General features: G+C 37.0%; 1 protein-coding gene across 1 annotated transcript in view; it reads left to right on the top strand.

Annotated features, from left to right (window-relative positions):
* DNAH9 (dynein axonemal heavy chain 9) overlaps nucleotides 1-22756 on the top strand; it is a 455137-nt gene that overhangs the window by 133051 nt on the left and 299330 nt on the right. Inside the window, exons 20-22 of the mRNA XM_044002519.1 lie at nucleotides 3819-4689; nucleotides 16717-16847; nucleotides 17211-17337. Of these exons, the coding sequence (XP_043858454.1) occupies nucleotides 3819-4689; nucleotides 16717-16847; nucleotides 17211-17337 (1129 nt within the window). The remainder of the gene's footprint in view (nucleotides 1-3818; nucleotides 4690-16716; nucleotides 16848-17210; nucleotides 17338-22756) is intronic.

Here is a 22756-nt window from a genome sequence, read left to right on the forward strand (position 1 = left end):
TCTAAAAACTGTCCTTGGTGATTGCAATTATTGTGAAATACTATATAATCTATTTGAGAATAAAGATTAATCAGTAGTAACCAGCAACTCAACAAATATGTATGAAGTGCACACCCTACACATAGCACTGTCCATACAAGTCCATGGAGATAAATGATAAAAATGGCAGTTACTACTCTCAAGTACCACCCACCTTGCATTCTTTTTGTGTGTGTGTGAGGCAATTGGGGTTAAGTGACTTGCCCAGGGTCACATAGCTAGTAATTGTTAAGTGTCTGATTTGAACTCAGGTCCTTCTGAATCCAGGGCCAGTGCTCTATCCACTGAGCCACCTAGCTGCCCCACCCACCTTGCATTCTAAAAGTGAGGATTAAGGAAAGCTGTGTGGTACAAGAAAAAGAACACTCTTTGGAGTGAGATGACTTAGATTTAAATTCCAGATGTTTAGAATCTGTGTGACCTTGAGCAAGCCACTTAACCTAACTAGGCCTCAGTTTCTTTATCTGCAAGATGAGAGGGTTGGGCTAGATGACCTCTGAGATCCTGTCTAGTTGTAGATCTGTGTCCCAAATTGAATGTATTATCTTCCCTTTAAAACTTGCCTCTGCGGTTGCTAGGTGGCATAGTGGATAGAGCACCAGCCCTGGATTCAGGAGAACCTAAGTTCAAATCCAACCTCAGACACTTAACACTTACTAGCTGTGTGACCCTGGGCATGTCATTTAACCCCAATTGCCTCACCAAAAAAACAAAAACAAAAACAACCCCCCCCCCCACACACACACACAACTTGCCTCTTCTCCTTACTTCCCTATTTCTGTTGATGGTACCATTGTTTTCCTATTTCCTCAGGCTTGAAACCATAGAGCTTTCCTTCCTTACTTATTCTTTGTTGTTTTTTGAGCCTTCCTCCCCATCCAATTAGTGGACAATTTCCTTTAAATACATTCCTTTCTTTCTATTAACACCAGAGACATCTTAGTCTAGGCTCTCATTACATCTCACCTGGGTTAGTAAAAGTTGACAGTATTATTGACATGCATTACATAGTCTCCCTGATTGGCCTCTTAGGAATTCTAGATGAATGTTGTAAAAAAAAAAAATTATTTGGATGAATCCGTTTTTTCTTGACCAGAGCAATTTAACCTTTATGAGATCCAGCCATGGCAGAAGTTATCACCAGTAAAAAGACCACTGAATTTTTCAATTAACAATGGAAGTCCTTGTACTGCTAAAAAATAATCTTCTTAAAGATGTATTCTTATTTGGTGATGTCATATATTGGTATTAAAGAAAACATGATATCTTTTATTTGTTTAAAAACTTTTATTTGTAGTTTGTTTTTATATCACCCATATTCCCCAGTATTTCCCTCTATCCTTCTGCCTACTGCTATACAAAATCTTTTTCCATAGGTTTTTATTTTTCCCAGAGTTTTCTTTCTTCTACCCCTCCTAGAGAACCATTTCATAGAACAATATTTTTAAAGACAGAAAAAGAAAAAGCATAGCTTATTAATATATTGAAAAGGTTAAAAAAATTGTGATGTGCAGCATCTGTGGACTTCCCTTCTCTATGAAGGTGTATGTTGGGATGTTTTTTCATATCTCTTCTTTTGAATCATGCTTGATCTTTATAATTTTGCTACATTCAATTTTGATTTGTGTGTGTGGTTGTTCTGTTCATTTACAGTGTTTTGGTTATTATGTATGCTGCTTTCTTGGTTCTGCTGACTTCATTCTGTATCAGTTGATGTAGATCTTTCCATGCTTTTTCATCACATTCATCATTTCTTATGGCATAGTAATATTCCATAATATTCATGTACCACAATTTGATTAGCCATTCTCTAATCTATTGCCTTCTATTTTGTGTCTCTAATTCTTTGGAAACATAGGAAGTGCTAGTATAGATATTTTGTTGTGTATGAGGATTTTCTTTTTAGCAATACCTTCCTTGGGGTGTAAACACAGTCAAAGTGTACAGATATTTTAGTCACTTTATTTACATAGTTCTAAATTGCTTTCCAAAGTGGTTGTACCAATTTACAGTTTCACCAAAAATACATTCACACAAAAACCTTATCTTAAGCCAAGAGAGAAACATGGCAGCTAGGTGGCACAGTGGACAAAGTGCTGGGCCTGGAGTCAGAGAGACTTTAGTTCAATCCAGCCTCCAATACTCACTAGCTGTATGACACTAAGCAAGACACTTCACCTGCTTGCCTCAGTTTCCTCACTATAAAATGATAGTAACAATAGCACCTACCTCCTAGAGTTGGTGTGAGGATTAAATGATATAATAGTTGTAAAGTACTTACCACAGTACCTGGCACATAGTATCCCCTTCCTCTTCTCCCCCTTCTGGTGAATGGCCTTCTAATCAAGATTAAGACCGTTAGAATGTTCATTATACTTTCTACTAACAACTCCTCCATTGTCCTTCTATATTTCTTGAAATTTTAAGATATCAACTCCCCCCAAATGTACACCCTCCCTTAATGCTCAAGAGAGCCCTTTCCTATCCTAATTATCTCCATTCTAGTCAGTTACTAGCTGTTCTTTGATTTTTTTGTTCTGTCTTGTTCTTTCTCCAGTTACATTGACCATTTCTCATACCTAGAACACACTCCCTCTACACCTCTGCTTTTTGAAGTTCAGCAAGGTGCTATGTAATAATCTGTGAAACCTTCCCTTATCTCTCCAAACTATCTTTGAACTCCTTTTCCTCAAATTTCTTATCAGGCTTTTGATAGCTCTTTTTAAATTTATTTTATTTTAATTTATAGAATAAAAGAAGAATTTCCACAATATAGTATAATAAAAAGATGATTGCACTTGAAACTGCAAATATACTTTGTACAATTTGCTATACAAATTTATCATGTAAATTTCTCTTTTTTCCTTTTTGTTCCCTCCTTCCACCCCACCTTAGAGATGGTTACCATTAGACACAAATATATCACAATTTGTAAAATTATTCTGTACATACTTCTATTTATCAGTTTTCTCTGAATGCTGATCTCTTTTGCCCTTGTCATGTTCTACCTTATATCATACTTAATATTGTACATATCTTATCCTTTGTAATTAAATTGTAAATTTGTTGATAGTTGTCTATAATTTTTCATCCTTGCATTACAGTATCTAAAACAGGCCCTTGAACTTAATAAGTACTTAATAAATCTTTAATTAATTGCTGGGAAATTTTCTGATGAAAAAAGGGAAATTAGGGACTCTGAGAGAGTGGCTCAAAAAAGAAGCTAGATATATGCACATATTATATTGAGAATTAACTTTCTTGCAGGACAAATTTAATCTATCTCTCAGTTTTAAAAATCAGTGATGACCTAAGTAGGACCAGGAGCAGAGTTGGTAGATGTCAATAAATGCCAATTCTCTCACTTAATGGCTTCCATACCATTCACTGGCATGTGCTTTTATCATTTATCTTCCAAAGTATATAAATAGGTCTATATCAAGTGAGCTTATGGAAGCAAAAGGATAAAGGAAAAAAATCTGGGAAGAGGATATAAGAAGCCTTTTGTAATCTGACTTCTGCCCTATGAGGTGTGAGAAAAATATCAAGCACAGGGTTTCTCTTGAATTAGCACTACTCCTACCCTAGCTCTCCACCCATTTTTACTATAGTTTCTTCCTCTGATTCAAAATATTATGAAGTCCCTGCTGCTCTTCAGTCTTTAGAGGCAGCAGCTTGAGTTTCAGACTGATATTAGAGGGGAGAGTCTGGGAATTTTTCCTTTGTCAACTAAACTAATTGCTTTTTTACTTAAGAAGGAAATAAATTATGTTTTCTAGATATGATAGCATTGAGCCTCACCAAGTGTTGGATGCCCAAAACATTCAGATCCAAAAGATGGAATCTTTCATGTCCTCCATTTCTGACTCTACAAGTTTGTTTGAAGTCAACATTCCTGATTACAAACATTTAAAGCAATGCAGGAAGGAGATCTTCCTGCTGAAGGAACTTTGGGATATGATCGACTTGGTTAATTCTAGCATCAATAACTGGAAGGTAACCAAATGGAGGAATATTAATGTGGAGAATATGGACTTGGAATGCAAAAGTTTTGCTAAACAAATCCGGAAACTTGATAAGGAGATGAGAGCCTGGGATGCTTTCATAGGGCTGGACAACACTGTGAAAAACATCTTAACATCCTTGAGGGCTGTGGCTGAACTGCAGAATCCAGCCATTAGAGAGAGGCACTGGAACCAGTTGATGCAGGCTACAGGTGTGAAGGTCATCATGAATGATGACACCACCCTTGAAGATTTACTTAAGCTTGAGCTACACAACTTTGAGGAGGAGATCCGGGGCATTGTGGACAAAGCTGTGAAAGAGATGGACATGGAGAAAATTCTAAAGGAACTAAAAACCATTTGGACAGGTATGGAATTTCAGTATGAGCCCCACTCACGCACAGCTGTTCCACTGCTGAGGTCTGATGAAGACCTTATTGAGACACTTGAAGATAACCAAGTCCAGCTGCAGAATCTGATGACATCTAAGTACATAGCCTTCTTCCTGGAAGAAGTGTCTGACTGGCAGAAGAAGCTCTCAACAGCTGATGCTGTCATTTCAATCTGGTTTGAAGTGCAGCGCACATGGTCTCATCTGGAAAGCATTTTCATTGGATCTGAAGATATACGAGCACAGCTTCCTAAGGTAAATGGTAGTGGAGACAAATTACCTTTCAATGTATGCTACCAAGGTCAGGATCAGATTATCCCATTTTTAGATTCCCATTCCTCTCTTCTTTTCCTTTTCCTTGACCCAGCTCATAAATACTTCTTTTTTTAAATTTCAAAATTTAAATTTATTTTATTTTCAGTTTACTGAACAAATATTTCCATAATAGTACAAATAAGTGCAAATTTGAAAAATTTGAAAATGCAAATTTGAGAGTGCAATTATACCATGAACAATTTATTATTCCTTCCAAATATATAACAAAGTTATTGAACACATTTCTTTTTTTTTCTTTTTTTCTTCCCTTCAACCCTGACCTAAGAAATGGCTACCATTAGTCACAAATAGGCATACATACATACATACATACATACATATATATATATATTATTATTCCATACATACTTCTATTTATCATTTTTTCTCTGGATGCACATAGTGTCTTTCTTCATATGTGCTTTATTTTTAATTTGTATATTTATAATATAAAATAATAATTTGTATATTTATAATAGTCAAAATGACTTAGTCACTCAAAGTCTTTCTTAAAACAATATTGCTATCTCTGTATACAGTGTTCTCTTGATTCTGCTCACTTTATTCTTCATCATTTTGTGTATTTCCATGCTTTTCTAAGATCATTGAGCTCATCATTTCTTACAGCACAGTAGTATTTCATCACAACCATGCAGCACAACTTAATTCAACATTCCCCAATTGCTGGGGATCCCTGCAATTTCTAGTTCTTTGCCACCACAAAGAGAACTGCTATAAGCATCCCATTTACATTCAAAGTGGTAATTTGTGAATTTGCCTCCATCTTATTTATTTTTTTTTTTGCAGAGCAGTGAGGGTTAAGTGACTTGCCCAAGGTCACACAGCTAGTAAGTGTCAAGTGTCTGAGGCTGGAATTGAACTCAGGTTTTCCTGAGTCCAGGGCCATTGCTTTATCCACTGTGCCACCTAGCTGCCCCTCTACATCTTATTTTTACAAATATTATTTTATTTGGTATTACCAGATAGCCATTCTTATTTTACCCATTACAGCTGAGAAAGCAGGCAAAAAGAAGCTATTTGTTCAAGGTTATACAGCTTGTAAGTCTCTGAGGCCAGATTTGAACTAAGGTTTTCCTGACTCTAGGCCCAGCTCTCTATCTACTGCTCCTATTTCAGAGTGAAACACATGACTAGCCAAATACAAGTTGCTTCATAATTAGGTACTTCTATAAAGTACTGGGTTTTGTAAAATGAACTAAATGCTAAATTGTATACTGTGTACAGCCAAGACCACAAGTACATATTCTCTGCCAATTATTGTCTATTGTCTTCCCTTCCTTGAGTTTCCACCTTTATTCATATCTTTAGTTATCCTTTTTAATTGATTCTAATTAGTATATCATTACCCTTTCTTATCTCAGTTGGACATTAAAGCACTTGTGCAGCTACTTTTTTGCAGACTGACTGTTGCTATGTATGTCATTAATTGATTAATTCAGTACAGAAGACTCCATCTTGCAAACATCATTCAGTTGCTTAGAGTTTAAAGTATATTTTCCCATAGAAACAATATCATAAATGGAGGTTAGGTACCTAGGCTAGCCCACAGAATGCCATTTAACCAATAATTTTCTTGAAATGCTGTATATGTACAATGAAAAAAATAATAGAAACCAATAGGGTTGCAATTCTAATAATACAGTAGCCTAACCTAATGACAAAAGGGTAATGATTAGGAATGTTAGGTGACTTGGGTGATGGAAAGGAAAACAAAACAGCTGATGAAGATTCCAAGCCAGCCTGCAGAGTCTGGGAGTATATCTGCAAATGGAAAAACTGCCCTGCTACAGTGATGCAGGTGAGGGAGACAAATTATTTTTCAGTGTATCTTATCAAGGTCAGGATCAAATTATCCCATTTTAAAATTCTCCTCCCTCTTCTCTTTTCCCTTTGCCCAACTCAGAAATACACCAAAATTTGTCACCTTCCATGAAGTTGGGAAGGGCTTAGAGATATAGGTTGGTACTCATACACTCATCCTTGGTACATCTCACTCCTTATAAAGTTTGAGGGGAAGGACAAAATAACCTTGACTGGAAGACTGCTTTAACTAGAAGATCCCAGCATGTCAGCAACAATAGGAAAAGAACATGTGGATACATTCCTTGCAGAAGAATATGTAATTTAGACGTAGAAGGGACCTTAGATATTATCTCATCTAATGCCTCCATTTTATTGAGGAGAAAACTGGAGGTTGAGTGGCAACTCTCATCTAGTAATCAATAAAGTTAGCACTAGAACTCAGGTCTTATTTTAATTTCAACATCCTTTCCTCTTTACCTTACTGCTTTTCTTAGCTACTAGATACTACCATCTACTTCATTTTTCTCCTCAGTTTTTAACTGTTCAATTACTATTTAGTATAAACCTGTTATTCTTCCTGGACTTGATTAGGATGCTGTCTTCTAACTCATAAGTATTCAATTGGGCAAAAAATCCTTGCCAAAGAGTATTTATGACTGTTGGTTCAGGCCAGTTTCATATTAAGGTCTCTTAAAATAATTTATCTTTGATCTTCTAATACTAAGTCCCATATAGGTTTATTTTTTAAAAAATCATTTGTTTTCTTATGTTTGGATAGTAGGAGACACCTTTAATTTATCTTTCCAGCACCTCTGTCAACTCTCTTGCTTTATTGCATACCATTTTTATCAGAAAGGTTACAAGTATTGAATTTTCAGAACAATAGTATTAACTCCCATGATTGTCTTTGCTATTCAGAAGCTTTTTCTCTCTCTTACCATTTACTCTTTTTTTCCTTTCAAGAGAAATTTGTTTCTAACTTCCCTGTTTCCATTAGGTATTCACCTTGTATATACTTGCATTAGTCTGCTTAGCAACCACTTCTCTCTCACACTTAAAAAGGATCAGATATAAACTGTTTTCTAGTTATCATCCACCTTCTGAAAGAGCTTGAAGTAACAATAGCAACAACAAAAATGTCAATTGATATCAGAATATTTCTAAAAGGGCTAGTATAGTTTCCAGAATAAACTTTTTTGATAAAAGTATTTTATTTTTTTCCAGTTACATGTAAAGATAGTTGTCAACATTTGTTTATACAAGCTTTCCAATTTCAGATTTTTCTTCCTCCCTCCCCTCCCTCCTCTTTCCCCTAAACAGCAAGTAATCTGATATAGATATATAGATATAGATATAGATAGATAGATATATAACATTAAACTTATTTCTGCATTAGTCATGTTATAAAAGACCAGAGCAATGAGGAAAAACCTCAAGATAGAAAAACAACAGCACCAAAAGCAAAAGAAATAGAAAGGTTCAATCAGCATCTCTACTCCACAGTTCTTTTTTTCTGGATTTGGATATCCCCTTCCATCATGAGTCCCCTGGAATTCTCCTGTGCCATTACATTGGTGAGAAGAAGCTAGTCCATCACAGTAGATCAACACACAATGTTGATGATACTGTGTACAATATTCTTCTGGTTCTGCTCATCTCACTCATCATTAGTTCATGCAAGTCCTTCCAGGTTTCTCTGAACTCCTCCTGCTCATTGTTTCTTACAGCACAATAGAATTCCATTACATTCATATACCACAACTTGTTCAGCCATTCCCCAATTGATGGGCAACCCCTCAATTTCCAATTCCTTGCCACCACAAAAAGAGCAGCTATAAATATTTTTGTACATGTGAGTCCTTTTCGCTTCTCTATGATCTCTTTGGGAAAAAGACCCCAAAGTGGTATTGCTGGGTCAAAGGGTATGCACAGCTTTATAGCCCTTTGGGCATACTTCCAGATTGCTCTCCAGAATGGCTGGATCAGTTCACAGCTCCACCAACTATGCATTAGTGTTCCAATTTTCCCACAGCTTCTCCAACATTTATTATTTTCTTTTTTTGTCATATTAGCCCATCTGATAGGTGTCAGGTGGTACCTCAGAGTTGTTTTAATTTGCATCTCTCTAATCAATAGTGATTTAGAGCATTTTTTCATATGGCAATAGATAGCTTTGATTTCTTCATCAGAAAACTGCCTGTTCATATCCTTTGACCATTTCTCAATTGGGGAATGACTTAGATTCTTATAAATTTGATATAGTTCCCTATATATTTTAGAAATGAGGCCTTTATCAGAAGTACTGGCCATAAAAATTGTTTCCCAGCTTTCTGCATCCCTTCTAATTTTGGATGCATTGCTTCTGTTTGTACAAAACCTTTTGAATTTAATGTAATCAAAATCATCCAGTTTGCATTTCATAATATTTTTATCTCTTGTTTGATCATAAACTGTTCTCCTTTCCAAAGATATGAAAGGTAGACTATTCCTTCCTCTCCTAATTTATGTATGGTATCACCTCTTATGTCTAAATCATGTATCTATTTTGAACTTATTTTAGTAAAAGGTATAAGATGTTGGTCTATGCCTAGTTTCTGCCATACTATCTTCCAGTTTTCCCAGCAGTTTTTGTCAAATACTGAATTCCTACCCCAGAAGCTGGAGTCTTTGGGTTTATCAAACACTACATTACTAATGTCATTTCCTACTGTGTCTCTTGTGCCTAGCCAGTATCAGAATGACTGCCACTTTATAGTAAAGCTCCAGATTTTGTACAGCTAACCCACCTGTGCATTTTTTTCATTATTTCCCTTGATATTCTTGACTTTTTGTTTTTCCAGATGAATTTTGTTATTATTTTTTCTAGCTCTACAAAATAATTTTAAGGTAGTCTTGACAAGTAGACTCCCAAGTATTTTGTATTATCTACCATTACTTTATTTTTGTTTTGTTTTTTTTTTTTCATTTTTAGTGAGGCAATTGGGGTTAAGTGACTTGCCCAGGGTCACACAGGTAGTACATTTTAAGTGTCTGAGGCCGGATTTGAACTCAGGTACTCCTGACTCCAGAGCCGGTGCTCTATCCACTGCGCCACCTAGCTGCCCCTACCATTACTTTATTTATTTATTTATTTATTTATTTATTTATTTATTTATTTTTTTATTTTTTTATTTTTTTATTTTTTTATTTTTTTATTTTTTTATTTTTTTATTTTTTTTAGTGAGGCAATTGGGGTTAAGTGACTTGCCCAGGGTCACACAGCTAGTAAGTGTTAAGTGTCTGAGGCCGGATTTGAACTCAGGTACTCCTGACTCCAGGGCCGGTGCTCTATCCACTGCGCCACCTAGCTGCCCCCCTACCATTACTTTAAATGGAATTTCTCTTTCTATCTCTTGCTGCTGGACTTCATTGGTCATATATAGGAATGCTGATGATTTATGTGGATTTATTTTATATCCTGCTACTTTGCTAAAGTTGTTAATTTTTTCAAGTAATTTTTGAGTTGATTCTCTAGGATTCTCTAAGTATACCATCATATCATCTGCAAAGAGTGATAGTTTTGTTTCCTCCTTGCCTATTCTAATTCCTTTAATTCCTTTTTCTTCCCTGATTGCTAATGCTAACATTTCTAGTACAATATTGAATAATAGAGGTGATAATGGACATCCCTGTTTCACCCCTGATCTTATTGGGAAGGCCTCTAACTTATCTCCATTACATATAATGCTCGTGGATGATTTTAGGTAGATACTGCTTACTATTTTAAGGAAAGCTCCACCTATTCTTAAGCTCTCTAGTGTTTTTATTAGGAATGGGTGCTGTATTTTGTCAAAAGCTTTCTCTGCATCTATTGAGATAATCAAGTGATTGTGGTTAGTTTTCTTATTGATGTGGTTTTTTATGTTGATAGTTTTCCTAATGTTGAACCAGCCCTGAATACCTGGTATAAATCCCACCTGGTCATAGTGTATTATCCTGGTGATCACTTGCTGTAATCTCCTTGCTAATATCTTATTTAAGATTTTAGCATCAATATTCATTAGGGAAATTGGTCTATAATTTTCTTTCTCTGTTTTTGGTCTGCCTGGTTTTGGTATCACCACCATATTTGTGTCATAAAATGAATTTGGTAGAACTCCTTCTTCACCTATTTTTCCAAATAATTTGTATAATATTGGAATTAATTGTTCTTTAAATATTTGGTAGAATTCACCTGTGAACCCATCTGGCCCTGGGAATTTTTTCTTAGGGAGTTCATTAATGGCTTTTTCAATTTCTTTTTCTAATATGGGCTTATTTAAGGATTTTATTTCCTCTTCAGTTAACCTAGGCAGTTTGTAGTTTTGTTAATATTCATCCATTTCATTTAGATTGTCAAATTTATTGGCATACAGTTGGGCAAAATAATTCCTAATTATTGATTTAATTTCCACTTCACTGGTGGTAACATCACCCCTTTCATTTTTGTTTTTGTTTCTGTTTTTGCGGGGGATTGGGGGGTTAAGTGACTTGCCCAGGGTCACATAGCTAGTAAGTGTTAAGTGCCTGAGGCTGGATTTGAACTCAGGTCCTCCTGAATCCAGGGCCAGTGCTCTATCCACTGTGCTACCTAGCTGCCCCACCCCTTTCATTTTTGATACTGGTAATTTGGTTTTCTTCTTTCTTTTTTTAAATCAAATTAACCAATATTTCATCTATTTTATTGTGTTTTTTTTCATAAAACCAGCTCTTAGTTTTATTAATTAATTCTATAGTTTTCTTGCTTTCAATCTTATTAATTTCTCCTTTAATTTTCAGGATTTCTAGCTTATTATCTGATTGGGGATTTCTAAATTGTTCTCCTTCTAGCTTTTTAAGTTGCATGCCCAATTCATTGATCTCCTCTTTCTCTTTTTTATTCATGTAAGCAGTTAGAGCTATAAATTTTCCCCTAAGCACTGCTTTGGCTGCATCCCATAGATTTTGGTATGTTGTCTCATTATTGTCATTCTCTTGGATAAAGTTATTGATTGTTTCTATGATTTGTTGTTTGACCCATTCATTCTTTAGAATGAAATTATTTAGTTTCAGTTTACTTTTCCCTGGCTCTTTCTTACATGTAATTTTTATTGCATCATGATTTGAGAAGGATGAATTTACTATTTCTGCCTTTCTACATTTGACTATGATGTTTTTGTGCCATAATACATGGTTAGTTTTTGAAAATGTGTTATGTACTACTGATAAGAAGGTATATTCCTTTCTATCCCCATTCAGTTTTCTCCAAGACATCTATCATGTCTAACTTTTCTAGTATTCTATTCACCTCTTTCACTTCTTTCTTATTTATTTTGTGGCTAGATGTATCTAATTCTGAGAGAGAAAGATTCAGATCCCCCACTAGTATAATATTACTGTCTAATTCTTCTTGTAACTCAATTAACTTCTCCTCTAAGAATTTGGATGCTATATCACTTGGCACATAAATATTTAATATTGATATTGATTTGTTATCTATAGTGCCTTTTAGCAAGATGTAGTTTCCTTCCTTATCTCTATTTTTGCCTGTGCTTTGTCTGAGATAAGGACTGCTACCCCTGGTTTTTTTTTTACTTTAGCTGAAGCATAATATATTCTACTCCTGCCTCTTACCTTTACACTGTGTGTATCCCTCTGCTTCAAATGTGTTTCTCTTAAACAGCATATTGTAGGATTCTGGTTTTTACTCTACTCTGCAATTCATTTCCATTTTATAGTAGAGTTCATCCCATTCACATTCACAGTTATTATTACTAATTGTTTATTTCCCTTCATTCTATTTACTCCCTTTGTACTTTCCCCCCCTTCTTTCACCCTATTCCTCCTTACCAACATTTTGCTTCTTGCCCTTGCCTCCCCCAATCTGCCCTCCCTTTTTATCACCCCCTCCCTTTTCTTTACCCTTTTCTCCCTTGCTTTTGCCCTCTCTTCTATCAGTCCCCCCTTCCCCTTCCCCTTTTATTTCCCTAAAGAATAAGCTAAGTTTCTTTATCCAAATGAACGTATATGTTATTCCCTCTTTGAATCAAATATAATGAAAGTAGGGTTGAAACTATGTTCACCCCTCCTTTCTTTCCCTCTATTGTAATAGGTTTTTTTTCACCTCTTCATATGATGTAATTCACCCCATTCTACCTCCCCTTTCCTCTTCTCCCTATAAACTCCCTCTTTTACCCCTTAATTTCCTTTATGTCATCACATCAAAGACAATTTATATTCATACCCTCTGTGTATAATCCTTCTGTCTGCACAAATACATTTACAGTTCTCAAGAGTTATAAGTATTATCTTCCCGTGTAGGGATATAAACAGTTTAACCTAATTGAGTAATTTTTTCCCCTGTTTACCTTTTTTAAACTTCTCTTGAGTCTTGTATGTTAAGATCAAATTTTCTATTCACTTCTGGTCTTTTCCTCAGGAAACCTTGAAAGTCCCCAGTGTTGTTGAATGCCCATCTTTTCCCCTGAAAGAGAATGCTCAGTTTTGCTGGGTAGTAGATTCTTGGCTGCAGTCCAAGCTTCTTTGCCTTCCGGAATATCATATTCCAAGACTTGCAATCCTTTAATGTTGAAGCTGCTAGGTCCTGAGCAATCCTGATCATGATTCCATGATATTTAAATTGCTTCTTCCTGGCTGCTTGGAGTATTTTCTCCTTCACCTGATAATTCTGTAATTTGGCTACAATATTCCTTGGAGTTTTCCTTTTAGGGTCTCTTTCAGGAGGTGATCGGTAGATTCTTTCAATGATGATTTTATCCTCTGATTCTTTGATATCAGGGCAGTTCTCCTTAATAATTTCCTGTAATTTGGTGTCTAGACTCTTTTTCTGGTCATGGCTTTCAGGCAGTCCAATTATTCTCAAATTGTCTCTCCTGGATCTGTTTTCCAGATCAGTTGTCTTTCCAATGAGGTATTTCACATTTTCTTCTATTTTTTCATTCTTTTGATTCTGCTTGACTGATTCCTGGTGTCTCATGGATTCTTTATCTTCCAACTGTCCAATTTTAATTTTTAAGGCATTGTTTTTTTTCAGTGAGATTATGCACCATTTTTTCCATTTGGCCAGATGAATTTTTTAAGGAGTTATTTTCTTCAGTCAATCTTTGTGCTTCCTTTTCCAAGCTGCTGATTCTTTTTTCATAAATTTCTTGTGTTGCATTCATTTCTCTCAATTGTTTTTTTTTTTTTGGTGGGGCAATGGGGTTTAAGTGACTTGCCCAGGGTCACACAGCTAGTAAGTGTCAAGGGTCTGAGGCTGGATTTGAACTCAGGTACTCCTGAATCCAGGGCCGGTGCTTTATCCACTGTGCCACCTAGCTGCCCCCTCAATTGATTTTTAAAATCCTTTTTGAGCTCCTACCAGAAGACTTTGTGTTCTTGAAACCAATTCATCTTCCCTCTTGAGGCTTCACATGTGGGCAATTTGGTAGTATTGTCCTCATCTGAATTTGTGTTTGCCTCTTCCCTGTCAACACAGAAGCTCTCAATGGTGAGAGCTCTTTTTGGCTTCTTACTCATTATTTTTTATTTTTTTTAAGTTGAGGTCTCCTCTGGGGGCACCAGGGTCCCTGTTTCAAGCTTCTTGTGCTAGGATATAGGGGCTGTGTCACTGGCTCTCTACATTGAGGCCTCTATGGCTTGTAGATTTTTCACTGCCCTGGACTTCCTGTCTGAGTGTGCTGGGATCAGTAGGCCTTCTGGTGCCTGTCTTGTGGGTGTCCCTGCAGCTGGCAACCTGCCTTCTCACCTGGTGCAAGTGGATTTCACTGCTGTTCTTCCGCATCACCAGCTTCTTGTGCCAGGATCCAAGAGCCTCAGTTGCTCGGCTGTGGCCCACAGCTTCCTGCTGACTTGCCCCGACCCTCTCCCACTCACTGTGCTGTGGTGAGCTGAGCCTCCCTTTTGCCCAAGTGAGACCGACCTTTCCTGAAGTCTTCTAAATTATCTCTGGTTGGAAGACTGTGTCTCTCTGTCTCATTGCAGGTTCTGTAGTTTCAGAATCCATTTAGAGTCTTGATTAATGTTCTTTTTAAAGGAATAGAAGGAGAGCTCACACAATTTGCTGACTACTCTCCACCATCTTGGCTCTGCCTCCCCAGAACAAACTTTTTAAAAGCATTTTTCAAAGGGAACAAAATTTGAAGAGAAAAAGATGAAAGAAAGAAAAAAATAAACATTTATTAAATGTCTACTCTTTGCCAAGGCACTTTTCAAATATTATCTCATTTGGTCCTCACAGTAAGTCTGGGAGGTATTATCATTATCCCCATTTTACAGTTGAAGAAGCTGAAGCTAAAAAAGGTTAAATGATTTGCTCTTGGTCACACAGTTAATGTTTGAGGTTGTATTTGAACTCAAGTCTCCCTCATACCAGGGACAGTGATCTCTCCCCTGTATCACCTAATTGCCTAAATTAAGCATTTGCTCTGTGCCATGCACTGTGCTAAACTATTGGGATGCAGATAGAAAAAGCTAGATAGCCCCTGCTATTAAGAAGCTCGCACTAGGGGAAGCTAGATGGCACAGTGGATAGAGCACCGGCCCTGGAGTCAGGAGGACCTGAGTTCAAATTTGTCCTCAGACAATTGACATTCACTAGCTATGTGACCCTGGGCAAGTCACTTAACTCCAATTGCTTCACCAGAAAAAAAAATTAAATTAAAAAAAAAAAAAGAAGCAGCTCACATTCTAACTGGGGAGACAATGCACAAAAGAAAGTTCAGCTATAAGGAATATGAAAAGAGGTGTTTTAAGAAGTCCCAGCTGACTATTCTAGATTGATTCTAGAATGTCCTAGATTCAGGGAAGGAGGTGAGGAAGGAAGGCATGGATGACATATATAAAATAAAAGTGATTCGACCACAAAAACAAAAGAGCAAGCAAAACAATTTGTGAATTTGCCATATTCAACCAGGAGCCTTAAAAGTCCTCAATGAGGGCATTGATGAATAGTCTAAGTTTGTGTTGATGCCTTTATTTTCTATCTACTTATTTGTTGATTGCTAATGAACAACTTTCCTAATTTTAATAGGGGTATATGTTACATATATGTATATGTGCATGCATATTCATGTATTACATATTATATATATATATATATATTATGGACATAGTTGTACAGGCATACTTTTATATGTGTACATATGTCCAACATTTCTACCTTTGCTCAAAGCAAACTTCTTTGAAATTGTTCTTTAGGTTGTTGTTGTTTAGTCATTTTTCAGTCGTTTCCAACTATTCAGGACCTCTCTGGGGGCGTTTCTTGGCAAAGATACTGGAGTGGTTTGCCATTTCCTTCTCCAGTTCACATTACAGATGAGGAAACAAAGGCACAAAAAAAGATTAAATGACTTGTCCAGGGTCACACAGCTAGTGAGTTGTCTGAGGCTGGATTTGAGCTCAAGTCTACCTTACTCCAGGCTTGGTGCTCAGTGCACTGTATCATCTAATTGCCCTGTTCTTTATGAATTTCCTTCAAAGCCTTGTTAGCTCATTTTTTTTAGTGCCCCACTGGTAGCAAGCCCTCTTCCCTTTCAAGTGGATCTGATTACTTAAAAAATCATCAAAAGTCATTCAGAACCCAGTCTTGTGAATAAAGTAAATGATCAATATAGGAATTTTTTTTTGTTTTTTTTTTAATATGGGTGGCTCAGAAACTGTTTTTGAAGACTTATGTATGTCAACATTGTTTAAAAATCTTATAGTTTCTGTATCTTGAACCATGTAGGAAATATGCAAAGCCATTGAGATGAGTTAGTATCTATCTACCTCCCTCAAGAATCTGACCTGAGATTATTTATCCTGGCATGTTAGTATGATTTAAAAATTCTTTTCTTTTGATAAGGAAAAAAACTTACATGGACTCTAGAGACAATAGGACCAGACTAATGACTCTAAGTTCTCAGAAATAAGTATTATGCTTCTTATAGACATGATTCAATAAGAAATCATTGTAAGTAGTTGAATTCTTTTTTTTAACAGAGCTTTCTTTCCTTTTCTGAGTGCTCAAGTTCTGTGGAGAATATAGATGTTTTTGATTCCTACTAGGCATAGTTTCCTATTCTTAAGTATTCCTCATGGAAAATGAAATAGAAATAAGAATTTTCTTATTTTTCCATTTTATAGGATTCTAAACATTTTGAAGGTATTGATATTGATTTTAAAGAGCTGGTTTATGATGCTCAGAAGACACCAAATGTGGTAGAAGCTACCAACAAACCAGGCGTTCATGAACTATTAGAAGACATTCAGAACAGGTAAGGCCCTTCTTTTGGACCTAGGAAGTTGAGTCTTTTTCAGCTGGTTGTTCTGCACCCCATGACTGTTTTATGACAACATTATATCATGTGTCAATATGGGTATAGTTTGCATAATGTAGATGTTAGATGGTTATGTCAGTATGTGCATTGTCTTATCTATACATACTAATATGTTTGCATATGTTTCTATGGATATTTGTGTTCTGGGTTTGGTTGGGTTTTTTCAAATATCCATTATTTTCCTTTCAAATATGTGTCAGTGCTTGTGTTTTCATGTATATTCCTTTCTGTGCATATATATATATATATATATATATATATATATATATGTTTATGAATGTCCAAATTCTGTATCCTCAGGTTGTGCCAGTGTGAGAAAGCCTTGACTGAATATCTAGACACCAAGAGACTGGCCTTCCCCAGGTTTTATTTCCTGTCCTCTTCTGATCTTTTAGATGTCCTTTCCAATGGCACGAATCCACAACAAGTAAGCTATTGGGTATCTCTGATAAAGCACCAAAGAACATGAGAAAAATGAGTAAGGCATGTGGTCACCATTGGAGTTGGCTGTTTCTCCCTCACTCAGTCAAGACACAATCACAAAATCACATGATCTCAGAGTTGTAAAGAACATCAGAATCAATCTAGTCCAACGCATACTTTACTGAGAATGTGTTTAATACTATCCCCAAGTAGCCCTCTTGCTTCTGATTAAAATCCTACAAGTAAAAGATACCTTTTTTCATCCTCATAGACCATTTCTCTTTAGGATAACTTTAATTGCTAGGAAATTTTTATGTAAGGTAGCTGAGAAGACTAACCTTTGCCTCTTAGTTAACCTTTTACTTTTTCAATGTCTTTCCAAAGACAATGATGTTATCTAGGTATATTGTTATTTTGGGGTACTTCGTGGCTGCTCCCTTACCTATAAGCTGATGAAACACCACAGTTATCCCTGAAATTCCTTGTACTCTCACTGGTCAAATTCTTTCAGATAGTTGAAGTCTATTAACTCCTTATCTTCCTTTACCATAGGAATATGGTAGTATCCACTACGTAAGTCCAATATAAAAAAAGCAACGGTTGTCCATGAAATCTTGAACTTATGAAATATAGTACTACTATATTTTCTATTCTTTCCAATACAAAAAAGCAAAACAAGAGTTCAGTACTTAGACCCCTTACCATCATCTCACAACACCCCTTCCCCTGCAGTCTTTTCCCTTCTGTGGCCCCTCACTTGCTCCCAACTTAACTCTAAAAAAACAACAACTTTTTATTGAAATTCACATACAATGGCAGCCTCAGCTTTTTCTAGGCTCATGACATAATTCTTAAAGGACTATACTTGAACTATGTTTTGTGTTTATCCTCAGTTACTTGCCTTTACTGCCATTTTCTGGGCATGTCTTCATAAATTATGAATTGGGTAATGGTTCATCATGTATGCATGTTGTTCTCCTTTGGATTATTCTTTTTCCTCCTCATTGGAACAATTTCTGCTTGAATTTTATTCTTCATAGTTCCCATTCTTCTTTAGCCAACTTCCCCTGTAAACTATTATTAAGTGATTGTATTCTGTGCTTTCTTCAGGATTTTTTAAGGATGTACTCTGTTTTCAAAGATGTATGTCCAACTTTCTTTTTCTCTTTCATAAAACCCAGCATCACTTGATCCCAACATTCAGGGTATTCCTAATTAGAAACTAGTTCTTCATCATTTATAAGTCTTACATCAAGAATATCAAATCTGGTCATTTGACCAGTATTATGGTAGACGAGACAAATCCAGTCCCTATCAGCTCTCAAAAATGCCCCCAAAAGGAATTATGTTCCAAAAGTAAAGCTATTGCATCTGAATCCACAGGGCAAGAAATCAAGAACCTTAAGAACTAAAAATGGCAAACTCTAATCCTTAAAGCACTCAGTTCTCCATCCCCCACTAGCTTTCATTCTCTGGCATGAAGTACAATATGACTCACCCACTTGTGCTGGTAAGCCACTCAGGAATTTCCCTCCTGTCCCCTACCACATTGCTATAAACAGATATTGGCTCTGTCCATCTAAATGAGGAAGGGAAAGGAATTGGAGAGTGAATAAAGTTTCCTTTTGCCTGAAGTAGTCTCTAGTTTTCAGAACCAGAAAGCTTAAGAGACCCTGCCCAGAACACCTGAATTGTTCTTCTCCAACTCTCCAAAAAATGGCAGTAACTGCAACGGCCTGTTCTTTCCCCTGGAAGCTACATGGGAGAAGGAACCAAGTCTGATGAAAAGCAAGAGGTAGAGGAAGCATTGCAGTCTGGATTCAGGAGTATACCCACCATTGAAGGGGAAGAAATAAAAAAGTAACAGGAGAATATAAAGGAAAAGCACAACTATCAAAGAAAAATAAGTGATAAAATGAAGTACCTCATTTCTAGATATTATTTTATTTAAAAAGAGGGTGAAATTAATCTATGAGCAGTGAAAAAACCTTCAAATAAAACAAAACAGAGGGAATATTAAGAGATTTTTCAAGCATATAAGGAAAGAAAAATGAAAGTAGAATTTTAAAATGTAGGAATAGTGATCAATAGGGGAACAGACCAAAGTCATCATAAACTCATGACTCTTCTACAGGTGAATCAGTGGACTTTGTGGGATAAAATTATAGAATTAAAGGATTCCTAATTGGGGAGGGGGAAGGAAGAAGCCCAGAGGAGAATGTGTGATGTACCTTAATCAAGTCCATGGGTGAACAAAAAAAATGGAGATAACTTCTATTGTCTCTTATAAAGAAGAGAGGATACAATAGAATGGGAGAGGTGGCAGAAGGGAGGGATTGAAACAGGAGGATTGAAGTCAGGATCACAAAGCTAGTGTCTGAGGTCAGATTTGAACTCAGGTCTTCCTGACTTCAGGCTCAGCACTCTATCCTGTACCACCAGTTCAAAAACAAAAACAAACAAAAACCAAAAAAAACTCCTTAAAATTGAAAAAATTCTATTGTATTGCTATTCTCAGTTCTTCCCATTTGGGGTTATGTAGTGGTCATGATGATGATACCAACCTTCCAATGAGGAGACCTTTAAAAGTTGTCCCATGATCCCCACTTTCCTTCATCATTACTAATACCTTAGATCTGTGTCCTTGGCTTCTGCCACTCTTGGTAATGTAGTGGTTGTCCATGCCCTTCTCCCCATTAACATGGCCACCACTGTAGTTCAAGCCTTCTTATCTGGAATAGTGCAATAGCTTACTAATTGGTCTCCCTGTCACAAGTCTCTCCTCTGCAAACCATCTTCTGTGTGTGGTTGCTGAAGCATCTCCCAAAGCTCATGTCTGAGCCTATCACTCCCCTAAGGTTTTATATGGGACATAAAGTGCTGAGCCTGGAGTCAAGAAGACCTGAGTTTAAATCCAACTTCAGATACATCTTTGTGACCCTGGACTAGTCACATAACTTCTGTCTGCATCAGTTTCCTCAACTGTAAAATGAGAATAATAATAGCATTTACCTCCTAGGGTTATTGTGAGGGTCAAATGAGATATTTATTGAGCACTTAGTATAGTAACTGACCATAAGTTGGCACTATTTAATAAATATGTATTCCCATTCTTCCTTCCTTTTTTCCCCGATTAACTCCAGTGACTTCCTATTACTTCTGGGATAAAATACAGAAGTAGTTTACTTGCTGTTGATTAAATAGATTGTTCCACCCAGTTGGGTGTGTGTGTTAGTCCCTCCTTGAGGCAGCTCTGATGAGTTTAAGGTCTTCGAGCCTTTTCTGATGAGTGTAAAATTCATTTACTGCCTTGCTCCTCTCCCATCTCTTCCCCCACTCCATAAGCCTTTTCCTGTAGTATTTCATCTCTGTCCTTCCCCCTCCCCAGTGCATTCCCTTCAGCCATCAATTTAACCCTAAAGATGTCATCACCTAGCCAGGTGACACAGTGGACAAAGCATCACCCCTGGACCCAGGGGCATCCCAGCCAAAACCTGGCCTCAGACACAAGACTGTATGACTCCAGGTATGTCCTCCAGCTCCAATTTTTTATGATTCTCTAGGGTCTTGTATTTGAAAGTCAAATTTGCCATTCAGTTCAGGTCTTTTCATCACAAATATCTGAAACTCTTCTTTTTCATTAAAGTCCCGTTTTTTCCGCAGAAAGATTATTCTGAATTTTGCTGGGTCGGTTATTCTTGGTTGTAATCCCATTTCCTTTGCCATCTGGAATATCATATTCCATGCCCTCCAGTCCTTTAATGTAGAAGCTGCTAGATCTTGTGGTATCCTGACTGGGGCTCCACAGTACTTGAATTCTTTCTTTCTGGCAGCTTGCAATATTTTCTCCTTGACCTGAGAACTCTGGAATTTGGCTATAATATTCCTAGGAGTTTTCCTTTTGGGATCTCTTTCTGGAGGTGATCGGTGGATTCTTTCAATTTCTATTTTAGCTTCTTTTCTAGAATTTCAGGGCAATTTTCCCTGAGAATATCTTGGAAGATGATGTCTAAGCTCTTTCCTTGATCATGGTTTTCAGGTAGACCAATAATTTTCAAATTATTCTCCTCAATCTATTTTCTAGGTCAGCAGTTTTTCCAAGAAGATATTTCACATAGCCCTCTATTTTTTTTATTCATTTGGATTTGCTTTATTATGTCTTGGTTTCTCATAAAGTCACTGGCTTCCATTTATTCAATCCTCATTCTTAGGCAATTATTTTCATCAGAGAGCTTTTGTACCTCCTTTTCCATTTAGCCAATTTGACTTTTCTAGCTATTGACTTTTTTCTCATGTCTTTCCTGCATCACCCTCATTTCTCTTTCCATTTTTCCTCTACCTCTCTAACTTTATTCTCAAAGTCCTTTTTGAGCACCTCTATGTCCTGAGACCAATTCATATGTTTTCTTGGAAGCTTTAGATATAGGGGCTCTGATGCTGACATCTTCCTCTGAGGGAGCCCCTTGGTCTTCCTTGTTACTGAAGAACCTTTCTATGGTCCTCATGTTTCTCTGGCTGCTCATCTTGCCTTTCTTTTACTTGACTTTTAGCTCCTTAAAGTGGGACACTGTTTCCAGATGCAGTATCCCAAGCTTAAGAAGTCCCAGGTGGTATGATTTAAGGAGGATCAGGTTCTTCACTCACCTGGCCTGTTCCCTTGTCCATAGATGACCCCAGACCAACTTACTAATCAACCAGCTTTATGTGTTGTGGTTGTTAGCTCCAATGAGCCTGTGCCCCTCCCCCACCTGGGCCACTGCTACTCAAGCCTACCTCCTGGTTCTCAGCAGGGGTGTAAAATCCAAGTTCTGCCTCAGCACTAGCATAGACCCCTGTAGTCTCCCCCCATCCAGGGCTCAGCACTCTCACCAGACTGTGAGCTTAGTTCCAGATGACACTGGCTCTTCAGCTGATTCAGAGGTTCTGGGGGTCTCCTTCTCTGGTGAGTCCTTCCTGGGACTGGATCTGTGTCAGGGTGACTGTGGGGTTTGGCTTGACTCCTGTATCAGCACAACATCTCCCTCCTTCTGACCTTCCAAGGCGGTCTTGGTTAGAAGATGATTTCAGCACATTCTTCTGTGAGTTTTGCTGCTCCAGACATTTTCCTACGGTGTTATTTGGATGTTTTTTGGGAGCGATTGTGTCATGAGTTTGAGAGCTCACTGCCTTTCCCATTTACTTGCTGTTGAAAGAACTTTATAATTTTTCTTCATCCTACCTTTATAGGCTTATTATATTGCTACTCTTCACACACTGTGAATTCCAGACAAACTGATCTTATTGCTCCTCACACATGGCAACTCATCTCTAGTCTCTGTGCCTTTTCAATGATTGTCCCCTATGCCTGGAATACATTCCCTCTCCTCTAACTCTTAGAATCCCTAGTTTCTTTCAAAGCTCAGGACAATACCATCTCCTTCATG

This window comes from Dromiciops gliroides, chromosome 4 (genome assembly GCF_019393635.1).
Source record: "Dromiciops gliroides isolate mDroGli1 chromosome 4, mDroGli1.pri, whole genome shotgun sequence".
Classification (NCBI taxonomy): Eukaryota; Metazoa; Chordata; class Mammalia; order Microbiotheria; family Microbiotheriidae; genus Dromiciops; species Dromiciops gliroides.